This window comes from Acanthochromis polyacanthus, chromosome 1 (genome assembly GCF_021347895.1).
Source record: "Acanthochromis polyacanthus isolate Apoly-LR-REF ecotype Palm Island chromosome 1, KAUST_Apoly_ChrSc, whole genome shotgun sequence".
Taxonomy (NCBI): domain Eukaryota; kingdom Metazoa; phylum Chordata; class Actinopteri; family Pomacentridae; genus Acanthochromis; species Acanthochromis polyacanthus.
Genome location: NC_067113.1, coordinates 58,843,731 through 58,860,494, shown reverse-complemented (window position 1 = coordinate 58,860,494; position 16,764 = coordinate 58,843,731). Strand labels below are relative to the sequence as shown.

General features: G+C 37.5%; 1 protein-coding gene across 1 annotated transcript in view; it reads right to left on the bottom strand.

Annotated features, from left to right (window-relative positions):
- The window catches only part of LOC110959952 (thyrotropin-releasing hormone-degrading ectoenzyme), a 284,810-nt gene that overhangs the window by 17,798 nt on the left and 250,248 nt on the right, over window positions 1-16,764 (bottom strand). Inside the window, exons 14-16 of the mRNA XM_051949719.1 lie at window positions 12,619-12,766; window positions 12,429-12,532; window positions 10,240-10,347 (exon numbers count right to left, since the gene is read on the bottom strand). Of these exons, the coding sequence (XP_051805679.1) occupies window positions 10,240-10,347; window positions 12,429-12,532; window positions 12,619-12,766 (360 nt within the window). The remainder of the gene's footprint in view (window positions 1-10,239; window positions 10,348-12,428; window positions 12,533-12,618; window positions 12,767-16,764) is intronic.

The following is a 16,764-nucleotide window of genomic DNA, read 5'->3' as shown; positions in this document are numbered from 1 at the left end:
AACAGATCAAAACAACCACTAAAATGCAAAACAACCACGAAGACATTCAAAATAAAAACAAACACAAATAAAGAGAAAGACACACAAAACAACAGTTCAAAAAGATGCAAAAGAACCCCAAAAAGAATGAAAATGACATCAAAGAGATGGTAAATTATCCAAAAGAAATGCAAAATGAAAAAGAAATGACACAAAAATACCAACAAGAGACACAAAACAATCACAAAGAAATGGAAAATGACCACAAAGAGACACAAAATGGCGCCAAAATGATGGAATGATAACAAAGAGATGGTAAGAGAACCAAAAGAAATGCAAAACAACTCAAAAAATGTCACAAAAAACCAACAACAGAATCAAAACAATCACAAAGAGGCAAAAAAAAATACCAGAAAGAGATGGAAAAGAGCCACAAAAAGACACAAAATTTTGTGTTTACCACAAGAAGGCACAAAACAGCCACAAAGATATGAAGAATGACAACAAAGAGATGGTAAATGAACCAAAACAAATGTAAAAAAAAAATAATGACACAAAAATACCAACAAGAGACACTAAACAACCACAAAGAGGTAAAAAATGACCAGAAAGAGACACAAAATGAAGACAGAAACCACAAAACAATCACAGAGAGGCTGAACAACAATGACAAGATGCAAAATGACCACAAAGAGATGGAAAATGACCACAAAGAGCTGCAACAGGACCACAACCAGACCAGACTTTCAGGTTTGTGTCACTGAAGCAGAACTTTGTGTTGCATTCATCAGATTCAGTTCGTCTGGTTTTAATGCTGTGGCTCATCGCAGAACTGAGCAGGTGGAACCAAAACGTTCTCAAGGCACCAAAGTTACAACTCCTGTATCTGATACATACAAATACACACATGAAAACACACACACAGAAACATAAACACACACATATACACACACTGACACACACTCTGCCCCAGCTGGTTACTGGCCTGAATCATCAGCAAAGCAAAAAGGTGAACATTTCCTTCACACTATGACACGCATGTGTGTGTGTGTGTGTGTGTGTGTGTGCGTGTGCGTGTGCGCGCGTGTGTGTGTGTGTGTACTTGACCTAAATTGTCAGCAAACCAAAACTAAAAACTTTCATCAACAATACAGTGAAGCTCAGCTGGCTGCAAAATTATACACTGAGCGAGTGTGTGTGTGTGTGTGTGTGTGTGTGTGTGTGTGTGTGTGTGTGTGTTTAATATGAGTGTGTATTTTGTGTCTAAGTGTGCAGAGTGAGTGATGCAGGGACAATTACATCATTCACCGACCTGGGAAATCATTTTAGAGATGCTCCACTTAAAGGCAACACACACACACACACACATACACACACACACAGGCTAACTTCCATCTTCCTGCTGACTGAGGTTTAAAGTCGACAGTTGCCAGAATCGACTGTGTTTATTAAATATATGGATGTATTTCTGCAGAAAACCTTAATAATTAACAGATAAAAGACAAAGTTTTGAAACTAAAACCAGGTTAATTATTATAGAAGATATGAGGTTTTTAAACAAAGACCAGGTTAATTATCAAATAAAACATGAATAATAAATTCAAACCAGGTTAATTATCATGTAAGACATGAAATTTTTAAACTAAAACCAGGTTATCATACAAAACATGAACATTTAAAATGATTTCAAGTCTTTTTGGACAAACTTAAGTAATTTTAGATGAATTACGAGTCATTTTTGAACATTTTTCAATTCAGGGTAGAATTGGATGAGTTTTAAGTCATTATTAAGTCAATTTTTAGTCCAATTTGGACAATTTTAACCAATTTTGGACCAATTTTCAGTCATTTCAGACAACTTTGTGTCATTTTGGACAGACTTTTAAGACAATTTTCAGTTAAATTTGGACAAACGAGTCCTTTTTGAGAATTTTGAGTCATTGTGGACAATTATGAGTCACTATTGATGAGTTTCAGGTCATTTCATCTCAACAATTTTCGATTCACTATGTATTGGAAATGGTGGTTTTAGATAAATTTTTAGTAATTTTGGACAAACCAAAGTCATTTTGAATGACTTGAGTCATTTTGGACACATTTAGTCATTCTGGGAAAAAAAACTTGATTTTTTTTTTGGACAAATTTCAATCCAATTTGGACAAGCCTTTAGTCACTTTTGACAACATTCAGTAAAACATGGACAGATTTTGAGTCCCTTTTAACAAATCTGTACCATTTAGGACAATGTTGATTGACTTCCAACTCAGTATGGATTGAAATTGAATGAGTCGATTAGGTTCTTTTTGTCATTTCTATTTTTTCGTTAGTTATTATAAGATAGCATTACTTTTGAACCAACAATTCAGTAAGAAAAGAAGTTTTACCTTGATGACATGTTTTGACAGCATCTGCCGTCTTTATCAGAGCGTCATCTGACGTGTGATGACGTGTCCTTTTTATCACAAACGACGGATTAATGAAGCCATCGAGATCAGAAAGGGGGCCAGTCGCTCCATGAACCGGGACGAGGGGGCCTACATTCTAGACATATTTCCAGTCATTTGGGGAATTTGTAGTCATTTTAGACTAATTTTAATCCAGTTCGCACATGTTTTTAGTCATTTTAGATGAGTTTTGAGTCATTTTGGATGAATGCTGGCGTCCAAGTACCATTCCCATGGAACCTCTAGGTTCCTCAGCAAAACACTGTGCTGTAACGACATGATGAGCTGCTATGTCTAATAAGAATAACAGCCATAAAGTGCAGTCTTCTGCTCAGAATATATAATAAGACTCTGCTGAAGCCTCCAGATGGCTCAGATCCATTAACCAACACATCGGCGTTGTGTGTGTGAGTATTTTAACAGTCTGTAGAGGATGTTTTATGTCCTGAAGCTCGTCGTCCTCTTGAAATATCCCGGTCTGCCTTTAATTCTTCCTCTGCATCAGACTCTGACAGTAAACAAGCTTCTCCAGCAGCTGTTCTGTCTGTCCTTCCATATGTCGGCTTTTCTGACCGTCTGAACGTCACTCTAGATTCTGGAAATCTCTCCGACAGACTGTTAAAACATTTAAAGCACAAGACGGAGGAGGCGGTGGCTCGGCGAGGCAGGAATATCGACCAAAGGGGACTCCTGACCACAATAACCAGGATACGACATGATCGCACAGTAATCAGATTACTTCTGAGTGAGCCTGTAGGATATTTGGCCCAATGCAATATTAAAAACTATCATTTTGAATTTGCTACATTAAAATACAGACTCAACAGTTGGAACAAGGCATCTTTCATTTCAGTTTTTCTCATATGTCCAACTTTATTTCTGATTTGGACTCAATCCTCCTTCATATAGAGGATAATAATGTTGATGATAAACCAGAAACTTGTGGACGGAAACAAAAAGAACTCAACTGAGCCGAAAATGGAGAAATATCAGCATTTCTGCATGTATATTTTTGACCCATCAGATTTCATCATATGTCCAGAAAACTTTAAATAAATGTAATAAAGAACCAAAATGCATGATTGTGCATGATACTACCACCACCATGCTTGATGGTAGGTATGGTACAAAACATTTAGGAAAAGAACTACATTTTTGTGACAAAGATTCATTGAATCCATCATAGAAAATTCAAATTGAAGGAGTCAATAGAAGCTAAAGACTGTCATGATACATATAGTCTGGATGGAAACTTTTGTTCAAGTTCTAGATTTGCGTGGCTATATGTGATTTTATTATGAGAGAATTAAATTTACAGCCTGTTGCAGATCTATATTGATGTTCTTTTATTTATCTTTCTTTAAAAAACATAAAACAGAAACCAAAAGAATCCAACTGAAGGGAAAGTGGACAAAAATTTGCATTTCTGTATGTATATTTTTGACCAGCAGACTTTGTCACATTTTCAGATAACCTTTAATAAATCAAATAAAGGACCCAATGTATGATTGTGTATGACACTACCATCACCATGCTTTATGGTAGGTATGGTACAATAAATTTAGGAAAAGAACTAAATTTTTTGAAAAAGATTCATGCATTTCATTGATTTCATCGTAGAAAATTCAAAATAATAGGAGAAAGTTCAGACATGATTGACATATTTTTTACATATGTATAGGGAATTTAGTTTGAGTTCTAGATTTGCGTGACTGAGGCAACAGTTGGATGTGAATGTTATTCTGTATTTTATCATTTAATCAGGTTTACAGCCTGTTGCAGATCTGTATTGATGTTCTTCTATGCATCTTTCTTTTAAAACCACCAAAGTTGCTCCGATTCGTCCTCATGGGGACGTAAATGTGTTCAGTAAATGTCACGAGAATCCATTCAACAGTCAAAGAGATATCTGGCCTGAAAGCACAAATGTCAGTCTGACATTCAACCTGAGAACCAAGAACATCTGAACCCAACTTCATGGGAATCCATCAAGTGTCTCTTCTGGGATGTTTTTCTTCTTTCTGGTGAGCCAACGGACTGATATGAGTTTAGGATTGGATTCATATGTTGCACAATATTCTTTCAGTCAACACATGCTGCAGCTTTTCAAACTGAAGTGCAGCTATGGGGGGGTTAAGTAGGACGCAGTGGCTCTTTGTGAACCTGAAACTCAGTTTCAGTTCAGTATGTATTAAAATTGAGTAGATTTTTACAGTTTTGAGTCACTAAGGAGGATTTTGAGTAATTTTAGTTGTGTTTAAAGTAATTTTGGACAAATTTCAATTCAGTATGGATTGAAATTGGATGAATTTTGACAATTTTGAGTCACTTTGGTCGGATTTTGAGTCATTTTTGGGAATTTGTGGTCATTTTGGTGAAATTTCAATCCAGTTTGGACAAATGATGGCCTAAAGTTTTTCCACAATGACTCAAAAGTCCAAACTGGATTGGAATTTGTTCAAAATGACTCAGAATTGGTCCAAAATTGGTTCAAATTGTCAAAACTGTGTTGAAATTATATTCAAATTACCTGAAATTCAATGAAAATGACTCAAGTTTGTCCCATAGAGCTAAGGAATTGCACAAACTGGAGTCATTCTATACAATATTCTACCCAACTTGGACACACTTTTAGTCATTTTGGACAAATTTAGACAGTTTGTACAAGTTTGAGTAACTTAGGACAAATTTGAGTCGGTTTAGTCATTTTTGGGGGGTTATTTTTGAAAAATAAAGCTAAATTTGAGTCTTGAATGAATTTTACTCCAGTTTGAACAAACTTGACTCATTTTGGACAAAACTCAAGTGGTGGACTGACACTAGCCACGCTGCTAATGTGAATAAAAATCTATTTTTCAGTCCTTCTTTGGTGCACTGTTGAAATGTTGTCACACTGACAAATAAATGGTCTTCTGGAAGAAAGTTCTGTGGTCAGATGGAACAAAGCAGAAATATGTTTGGAGGAGAGAAGGTGAGGCCTTTAACATCAAGCCTGCCTTCTTTCTGGCGAGCCAACAGACTGATATCATGAGTCCAGGATTGGATTTATATATTGCATAATACTCTTTCAATCAACGCACGCTGCAGCTTTTCCCACTGAAGTGAAGCTACAGGGGGTTAATTAGGACGCAGCGGCTCTTTGTGAATCTGAACCTCCCGCCAGGTTAATCCATCCACGGCTGCAGACGCAGCAAGATAAATGCAAAAACAAAATCCTTTTTGAGCCATTTAGACGGTTAATTTACAATGAAACCCCAGCGGGGCACGATTAGTATTCTGGGAGGATGTAAAAATATTAGCCGCTCTCTGCAGTAATTAAGTGGTGATTGTTCTGGACGGGATTTCTGCCAGAGTCGCATTTATGGCAGGTGATTTGAAATGCAGAAGTCGCAGGTGTGATGCCGGCGTTCATTCGTATCAAAGGCTTATCTTCCCTCCTCACATTTCACAGGGACTGTAACTGTAGCGCTCAGAATTAACGTACATGAAATTACGTAAATGCAAAGTGACCTTCAGTTCTCCTTAATCTTAAAGTGTCTCGGAGGTTTCATGTAATCTTCAAGCTGAGGTCTGATTCGGTGGCGAGACCTCAATTACCGAGTCATTGTGATAAAAAGCAGATTTGTAGTTAATACTCGGGACACGAGGAGGAAAATCACATACATGTGATCTGCAGATGGGATTAAAAATCACTGTATTAAACTTGGACAATTTTGAGTCTCTTGGACAAATCTTTAGTCATTCTGGACAATAGTCAATTCTAGTTTGAATTTTAAGTCATTTTGGGCAGGTTTCAATTCAGTATGGAATGACATTGGATGAATTTCAACAATCTTTAGTCACCTTAAACAAACTTGAGTTACTTTGTTCCAAAACAAAACAAATTTTAAGTTCTTTTAGCGAAACTTGAGTCTTTTGGACCAGTGTCAGCCCAGTGTGGACAAACTTTCAGTCATTTCGGACAAATTTGAGATAGTTTGTGCAAGTTAGAGCAATATTGGACACATTTGAGTCATTTTGGATGGGCCTGAAGTGGTGGACTGGCACTAAGCTGCTAATGAGGATAAAAACTTATCTTTCAGACCTTCTCTGGTTCACTGTTGAAATGTCACATGGACAAAGAAAAGTGCTTCTGGAGGAAAGTTCTGTTGTCAGATGAAATAAAAGCTGAGCAGGAATATATTTGAAGGAGAGAAGGTGAGGCCTTTAACTCCAAGAACATCAAACCTACCATCAAGCATGGCGGTGGCAGTATCGCGCTCTGGGGCTTTCTAGAAGTGCTACTGGACTGATTTCAGACTGTTTGTTGAACTGCTTTGGGACTTTCCTGGCCTTTTTTTTAAATCCCAATAACACCAAACCTACCATCAAGCATGGCGGTGGCAGTATCATGCTCTGTGGAACTGGAGCTTTACCCAAAATAAATGGAATAATGAAGAAGGAGGATTGTCTCGACATTCTTCAGGAAAACCTAAAACCATCAGCAGAAGGTTGATCTTGGACACAGTTGGATGTCTTAACAAGACAATGAGTCCAAACACACATCAGACGTGGTAAAGAAATGGTTCAATTAGTCTAGAATGAAGGTTTTAGACTGGTCTCCCCAAAGTCCTGACTTGAACCATCAAGAGCCTGTGGACTGATGAAGAAACAAGTAAAAAAAATTGAGTTGAACTGAACCAATTCTGTCCAGAGGAGTCAAAGATAAACCAGAGGTTTGATACTGCAACCTCCATACTTGATTGTAGGTTTGGTGTTATTGGGGTTAAAAAAAAAGAAAAAGACCCACCCAAGATGGTCCGAAACCAGTCCAAAAAAGTCTAAAACCAAGACCAAAATCAAGTCCAAATGAATGTTCAGAACCAGTTAGAATACAGTCTGAAACAAGTTCAGAGCAAAAACTGAAACCACTTTCAGAAACAGTCTGAAACCAGTCATAAAAAGTCAAAAAGCAGTACAAAATGAGGATCAAAACAAACATAAACTACTCCTAAAAGAAGAGTCAAAGATAAAACAAAAACTTGTGGACTTAATTATTGTTCTGGTTTGCCAGAATCTCCTGGCACACAGCAGGTGATTTGACGCTGGCTTTCATTTGTGTCAAAAGCTTATCTTCCCTCGTCACATTTCACAGGAACTCTAACTACAGAATTAATGTACATGAAGGTATGTAAATGCAAAGTGACCTTCAGCTCTTCTTAGTCTTTCCTCAGGTGTCTCGGAGGTTTCATGTAATTGTGAAACTGAGGTCAGATTCGGTGGCGAGACCTCAATTACCGAGGCATTGTGATAAAAAGCAGGTTTGTAATTAATACTCGGGACACGAGGAGGAAAATCATATACATGTGATCTGCAGATGGGATTAAGAAATCACTGAATGGAGAAGATTTAAAAAAAAAAAAAAGTCACCCCTGGATGCATTAATTCTGCATGAATGTAGATTTAGCTGCCACTTTTCCCAGCATTTTTCCGTATTGCTTCTCAAAATTAGAATAGAAAAAAAAAAAGGCCACACTGGTGCTGATGCCGAGGGAGGAAAAATGTACTCAAGCTTTGTTAAAAAAAAAACACAGGCGATGGGGAGAAAACAGAAATAACTTCATGCATCTGACATTAGACACCAAAATCCATTCATAAATTGTGCCGGGTGGTGCCTGAAACGCTGTTTAATTTAGCGTCTTTTTTTGTATCTTATCGCCGACTCCCTGCCGTCCCGTAGACAACACCGGCATCTGTTTCTATTTAATTTGCTGTTTGAAATCTAATTTTGCGGATCTCGTTAAGGGCCCAGAGGTGGAGAACGAGCCAGCAGCTTGACGAGAGGAAAAAGAAAAAGTTGGAGGTAAAACAGCAAGACAGAGGAGACAGAAGAAAGTGGGAATGAAACCGGTGGATGGATGATGAGAGACAGCAGAGGTTGGCTGCATGCTGCTTCTGGTGTGTTTCCACCTTTAAAGGTTAAAAATTTAAAAGAAGAAGGTGCATTGCAGAATGAAAACACAGCAGGACCATGCTTGGTTTGCTCCATTTTAAATTTAGAAAATGGAAAAATACATTAGATTTGATGTTTTTGTCTTCTGCCTCTGAACGTCCACATATTTGTTCATAGATTTTGACATTTTTAGTGAGGTTTCAGCCAGAACAAATGAAGCTAAATTGCTGAAAACTGCAGTTCCTCAACTGTCCACTAGATGTTGTCAACAAAAACGAGTCAGCCACCATAGATGTCAGTGTTAAAATGTCCAACTTTATAGCGGAAATGATCATGTTTACAGCCTGGTACAATAATAGTTTTGGTCTCTAGAGCTGATTTCTTCATTTATGATGAGTACAGGAGAGGATTTTTACTTTCATAAGTGACCCAATGAAGAAGAAAGTAGGAAGTGGAATGAAACCAACAGACTGGTGCTGAGAGGCAGCAGCGGCTATACAATAATAGATCAGATTTGATGTTTTTGTCTTCTACCTCAGAACATCCACACATTTGTTCCTACATTTTGATATTTGGCCTTTTTAATCAGGTTTCAGTCAGAAAAATGAAGCGAAAGTGCTAGAAATTGCAGTTCCTCAAACGTCCAGTAGAGACTCCTCCAAAAATGAGTCAATCCCCTTAGAATATCACAATATATAATTGTGGATGAACGCCAATCTGTCTTCAGAACAATTAACCTTTGAAAGCTGCATTTGAGTTTTTGGTACATGCTCAGTTGGAACGCTTGCGGTGCAGAAAGTCCATGTGGTCATACATTTTGGACAGATCTCTTGACATTTTGGAGGGTTTGAACCACCATACTGAGCCTCCAGTCCACTCTGCAGGAAACCTGTGGCTAACGTCACAAAGTTGTCATCCATTTTTATGTACAGAAGGTGGTATCAGTGCCCTAAATTCTCAATTTTGTCATAAAAATTAAGGAAACAAATGCTTTCTCTCCACGGCTTCTTCCAACACATTGTTTGATATATGATGCTGAACTCTCTAAACTCAAAAATCTGAAGGTGAGTTTAAAAGAAATATTGTGTTTTTGAAAAATCTGCAGGTCTCTCAGTCACAACCAGCCGACCAACCGACCAACCAACAAGTCAGCCAGCCAGCCAACCAAGTCTCAACTTAAAACCACAATACCTTAAATTACCTTGATAATCACTTGCCACTGCCATAGTACTTTTATCCAAACCAAAGTTTACAAATGCACAGAGTCAGTTTAAGTCTGCTCACTTATTTGGAATTGCATTAGTTTACATTAGTGTACATTTGGTTAAGGAGGATCAGCAAAGTAAGAGTTTCACTGTACAGTATAACTGTCTGGTTTTCAAAATCACATTATTCTATGAGTTTCTTCTACAGAAAATGCCAAAAATATCTCAGTTTTGTCAAATTGAACTGCTGGAAATTAGTTTTTCTTTGCCTCAAACAGCTGATAGTCCACCTGTGCATATGTTAGCTAACAACAGACCTTTTGACTACATGTGTAGTGTGTTTCTGTCCTCAGAAATCATCTGTAATGTGTTATTTCTTTATTGCATCTTTCCCACATCCTCTCTTCTCTGCAAACTGATGAAGTAGGTTGATGAAAGTCTGAGATGAGTATTCAATATTCGCTATTTTTTGTCTCTGAATCAGTTTGTGTCACTCTAAGCAAAGTTATGTCTAATTGGACCTTTGAATTGACTTATTTTGGTCTAAAATTAGGCCTCAACACATGTGACATCCATTAATTTATACTTAATGTCTTTTGAATTATTGAGTTCCAGCACCAACGATAGCCCAGAAAGCTGTTCAAATACTACCACATACAGTACTAGTGTGTACTTGTACCTGTTTTTGTTGCTGGAGATCCAGTCGGAGATGTAGGCGACGGCCTGGCGGTGACACTGTTTGTTCCCGAAGCTACATGCCAACATGATTAGCTCCCTCTGTAGCTCCCTGAAGACAGAAACAGAGCAAAGAAATATTTTTATTCTATCATCAGAAACTTAAAGGAACATCAGATGAACAATAACTTCATGTCTCGAGGGTGGATACCACAAGAGCAGAAGACTTACTTAGCTTCACTTAGCAAAGATCTGTTTTGTAGAAACAGGGTTCTTCATGCACCTAGCAGCTAAAAAAGCTGCTTCCTGGAGTACAGACAGCATGCCAGCTAACAAAACACAATGTAAGAACCAAACCAGTTGTTGGTACGTTTTACATTTACGCCTTAGGTGGAGCTTGGTTAGCATCTTTATAGCTAGGCTAGTCGAAATACATAAAAAGCTAAAGTCATCATCTGACCATATGTTTAATGCAACAAGTTGTTTAAACATTTAGTTACATCTAGCCTGGACATGTATGCAGACGTCTGTAAGTCAGTCTTTCTGAGCGAAAAAGGACATTTCAGGTCTCCACATTGTTGTTCTTCCAGGACAAATGACATCAGTTTTACCATTCATGTGTTTCTAATCGTAGATATCCACTGACAAATCATGATTTACTGTAAATGTAAAAGTGAGGATTTGAAACTGTGAAATTCTCTGTTGAGATTTTAAAAAGCACTGAAAGGCAAAATAATAAAAGAGTACAATGTAAAATAACTGATATGTGAAATGACTAAGAAGGCTAATGCAGAGTAAAATCTTGTTTTGTTTTTTTATCCTTTGTGTCTTCTATGTCATGTATTACTGTAATGCTCGGTGATTCTAGGGATTGTATAGGATAGGCAAAATAAGCTTCGGCTTCTGCCTATTCCTCTTTCGGTTACAGAACTTGTAAAAACACTATTATTGTATATACATACATACATATACATACATACATACATATATATATATACATACATATATATATATATATACATATATATGTATATACTGTATATATATATATATATATATATATATATATATGTATATTCTGGAGGTTTTGTTTTTTGTTTCTTTTCTTTTCTTTTTCATCTTTTTTTGTGAGAGGAGTAGGGGAGGAGGAAAGAGAGAGAAGAAAAGGCGGGAAAGGAAAAAAAATTGTTTACTGTAATTTTTGTAACCGAAATAAACCATCCATTCATTCATTCATTCATTCATAAATCCAGTTTTCAGATAGTCTCAGTTACCTTCCTAGCAGCATCAGTAAAAGACTGAACTTCTCTTTTTTAGGTTCTTGAAGATGTTTCACCTCTCGTCCAAGAGGTGTCTTTAGATCAAGAACTGAAGGTGGGTATAGAATTTGTAAAGGTTCATGTTCATGATATACACTACAGTTCAAACGTTTGGAGTCACCCAGACAATTTCATGTTTTTCAGGAAAACTCACGATTTTCTTCATGCGCTAACATAACTGGGCAAGGGTTTTCTAATCATCAATTAGCCTTCCAACACCATTAGCTAACACATTGTAGCATTTCTGAGTGACCCCAAACTAACTAACTAACTAACTAACTAACTAACTAACTATCTATCTATCTATCTATCTATCTATCTATCTATCTATCTATCTATCTATCTATCTATCTATCTATCTATCTATCTATCTATCTATCTCATTTTCAGATTATGAATGAGGCAAAAACTTAAGTGGACTTCTGTCAAAACAATTTTGACAAAAGGCAATAAATAATACTTTAAATAAGGTCAATAGGACCATTCAAAATTTTGAAAAAAGTGGAAAAAGAAAATAAACATAATAAAATTGAAATCTAAACTTAACAAAACCTACAGATTGTTGTGCTTCCTCCTAAAACTCAAGAAACATACTGAACGGATTGAAAATTCACATTAAAAAACATGTCCTGTTGCAGTTTGATAGTAAAATGATCAGAAATAATGTCAATTTAATCTTCTATTATTGGTCTTTCTGGTCTTTCTAGTAAGCCTTCTGGCTGAAGTTTAAACCAAACATGTTTTTAAGGTGCTTCAAGCATGAAAAGCCTCCATTACCTCCCAGGAACTAAAGGTTTGTGTCTATTCCGTGATGTTCTGCATGCCAGATTGTGTGCTCTTATTGTGAAAGGACTGTATAAATGTCTTTTTTTACTCAGTCTGGTAAGACGCCTGCAGGATGTTTCCCTCGGCCCCGGGTCCGTTGGTCGGCCAGCCCATCTGATGGTAGCGGGACGCAACCTGCTTCAGCACGTAGTCCTGTGAACACATCGTTGGCTTCGTTAGCTTCCTGCTAAGTGACAGATTCACCCTGAACATGGAGCAGGTGACGGATGGAGGCTTACACTGAACAGCCGGTACTCGTCGGTCCGGTCCAGCAGCTTGTCCAGCTGGTACAGCGCTCGACTGGCAGCGTGCCACGGCAGGAAGGATGTCTCCTCCGGAAGGTAGCCAATCAGCTGCAAGGGGATGCCCTGGGGGAGGTAGCCCGCCCTGAGAGAGACGAGGATGGTGAAAGTATCCGTTAGGATCATGCTTCAAAAACACCACCAGAATCTGCATCTGCTCATTGTAAACAATCATATAATGAATCCAGTGCAATGACAAACGTGACGTAGACAATTCATGTTATCCTTCTTTTATCTGCATGATGTGGTTGTTGTTGTTGTTGTTGTTTTTATAAAAAATGACCTAAATGGAAATTCTGTTCAAAGTTATTTTAAAAATATCTAAAATGACTTAAAATTTCCCCAAAATGGTTAAAACTTTTTTTTTGAAAATTACTCAAAAACTGTTCAAGATTACATAAATCTGCCCATAATGAGTGGAAAATCAAACATCTTTCTACAGCCGATGAGCAGAAAATTAGACCAAAAATGACCAAAATGACTCAAATTGCTTGTTGAGACACACAAACGTCTCACATTGAGCAAGTTTTGAGTCATTTTTAGCTAGTTTAAAGCAATTTTTGACTTTGTCTTTGGTGCTTCGGACCAATTTTTGGTCAATTCAGACAATTTTATATGACTTTGGACGAGTTTCTAGTTATTTTAGAGGTTTTGAGTTGTTTTGGCCAAATTTCAGATAGTTTTGAACAATTTTAGTGGCTTGAGAGGTCAGTCCAACCTACTGGAATCAATAAAAAACAAAAGCAGCATGGCTCAGAAACAGTGAACAGAGGAGCAAGTTGTTGGAGATACATTCAGCATGGAGAAACATCTTTCTACAGATGATGAGCAGAGACTGAAAACTGGGCCAAAAACTGACCAAAAAAAATCTCATGTTGATCTAATTTTGAGTAATTTTTAGCATTTTTTGGACTTTTTTTGGTACTTCAGATTTTTAGTCGATTTGGACAAGTTTATGTTACTTTGGACAAGTTTCAAGTTATTTTCAGACAAATTTTGAGTTGTTCTGGACAACAATTTTTTTAGACTGAGAGGAAGATGAAACATAAATGGATAAATAAAATGATAAATGCAGCATGGTTCAGAAACAGTGAACAGAGGAGCAAGTTGTTAAAGAACCATTCAGCATGGTGAAACATCTTTCTACAGGTGGTGAACAGAATAAAGAGAAAAGGAAATAGTTATCTATTGTATGTAAAGTCATAATTTTTCCCTCCATTGTTGGTAAAATCTCGACTCAAGGTTTATTCAACTTTGTGAAAATGAACAATCCATTTTTTATGACCCACTTGGTATTCCATATGTCCTCTTTCATTTCTCTATTTTTTCCAGGTGCATTCTGGGCCGTGGAGTCGATGCTGGATCCCGATGTGGTTTTGATCTTTAACCCTCAGCTGTGACCGTTTAGTGTGAGTCTGAACAAACCTCAGTGGGAGGAAATTAAGAGAAACTCGGCCTCTAAATGCCAGCAGAGCCTCATGAATATTAACCGGCCGCCTTCGTTAACATTCATGGTGTTTTTTTTGGGGGCGGCTTCACCTGCTTCCTGCTCCGACCTTCAATCCCACCCATTGCTCGTGAATATTAACGAGGCGAGGCGTTGGAGGACACATGGCCAGGCGATATCAGTTTTATTGGTTTTACTCCGATTATTGATGTTCGGCAGCAGATAAGTGAGAAAGAAAGAAATTTACAACGGACGCCGACCTTTGCGTCGGAGCTGTCAGTCAGAGTGAGTGGCGCTCACTCAGAGGAGCTAAAAGGGATTTAATGTTCTTTTCTGTAGGTTTTTCTTCAATTTTCAGAGACAGACGGACTGATGGACGGACGGACGGACCTCTGCAGAAGGTTAATCTGTTGGAGATAAGACTCTGTAAGTCTTTAAGCAGCCGTGGAAAAACTCTAAACTCCACGTATTTCCATAATCTGCCTCCTATCCGACCACGTTCATCTCCTTTCCCATCATGCACTTGGGCTCCATATTACCATAATCCATCCGTCCGCTCGGCTTCTTGTTTACAGAACCGGCGGCGGGGAAGCGAGATGCCGAGATGCCATGGCAACAGCTGCCGGCCATCAATCTGTTTTTTCTCGGTCCATATCAGCCGTCAGACGAACATGCATCACACTTCGCTTCACTGTTTGTTTGTGATCCATCGTCACGGCAACAACTGTCAAAGTGATATATATAAATACACACCGGTTCTACACAGAGCGTAAAGTGACCTTTACAGAAGATTTTTAGATTTAAAACTCCAAGAAAAACAGCCACCATGAACCTTGAACTATCATCCTTCCAAATATTACACCAAGGTTCCACTTTATAAGTTTCGACTAACTTTAAAGATCCCATATTGTGGACATTTATGTGAAGTCCATCTACGTTTGGAAGAAGAGCCCAAGTTCTGAGTTGAGGGCAACCACTCTCAGAAGGATAACGTTTTTTAAAGTCCAAAAATCAAACGTATTCTTTTTATAAAATATTACCTATGACCAGCATGCAACCCTACGTGAGGACCGTCAACTTTCAGAGGAAGTTTTAATCAACTGGTGGTGTTTATGGGTCAGAACATATTGAGAACAAAAACTCCAAATGAACAATAATGATGAACCTTTTGTTATTGTCCTTCAAAATATTACACCAATATCACACTATGGTTCCACTTTATAACTTTCAACTTAAAGATCCCATATTATGGATATTTAATGCAACTGTACATCAAGAACATCAATGTTCGGAAGAGGTCGGTGGATTTTGGGTTGAAGGAAACCCTTCTAAGGAAAAAAAATTGGTTCAAATTAATATTAATAATCAATTAATAATAATCTGGTGGTGGTTCTGGGTCAATTTTTGGACTTACATGGTTTTTAAAGTCCAAAAATCGAAGATATTTTTTTCAAAACTGTCACACAAGACCAAGAAGAGCAACAAATCTGTCTTTAAAGTATGCAATCTTGTGAAATTTTGCTTGAAAATTAGCAACATAAGAATCAATTATTCACTATCTGTGTCAAAAAATCTATGAAAAACACCTGAAGGACATTTTCCAAAAACACAGGCTTGATCTCACACATTCTCATTGTTACTTTAGTGTTTATTTTACTTAAACTATGTCCATTACATGCAGCAAACCCTCACATTTAAGCAGCAGCAGTCTGCAAATGTTTCAAAGTTTAGCCTTAAAAGTGAAATCAATGGTTCATTCTGGTTCTTTTTCTGAATCTTTTAGATTAAAATCTGTGTTTCTTTTAAAATAACATGAAAGATTCCATAGTACGGATATTTAAATCAGCCTTCATGCTCCACTAAGTCAAGACTGACAACTCTCAGAGGAGATATTACACACGTGGACAAAATTGTTGGTACCCCTCAGTTAAAGAAGGAAAAACCCACAATTCTCACTGAAATCACTTGAAACTCACAAAAGTAACAATAAATAAAAATTGATTGAAAATTAAATAATCAAAAACAGCCATTACTTTTGAATTGTTGATTAACATAATTATTTAAAAAAAACAAACTAATGAAACAGGCCTGGACAAAAATGATGGTACCTCTATAAAAGATTGAAAACTATTTGACCAGAGTGACATGATTAACTCAGGTGTGTCATTTAATTGACATCACAGGTGTTTCCAAACTCATAATCAGTCAGTCTGCCTATTTAAAGGGAGACAAGTAGTCACCCTGCTGTTTGGTGAAAAGGTGTGTACCACACTGAACATGGACAACAGAAAGCGAAGGAGAGAATTGTCCCAGGACATCCGAAAAAAAATTATAGACAAACATCTTAAAGGCAAAGGCTATAAGACCATCTCTAAACAGCTTGAAGTTCCTGTGACAACAGTGGCTCATATTATTCAGAAGTTCAAGACCCACGGGACAGTAGCCAACCTCCCTGGACGTGGCCACAAGAGGAAAATTGATGACAAATTGAAGAGACGGATCGTTGGAATTGTATCCAAAGAGCCCAAAGCAACCTCCAAAGAAATTAAAGGTGAACTCCAAGGCCAAGGTACATCAGTGTCAGATCGCACCATTCGTCGTTGTTTGAGCCAAAGTGGACTTCATGGGAGACGACC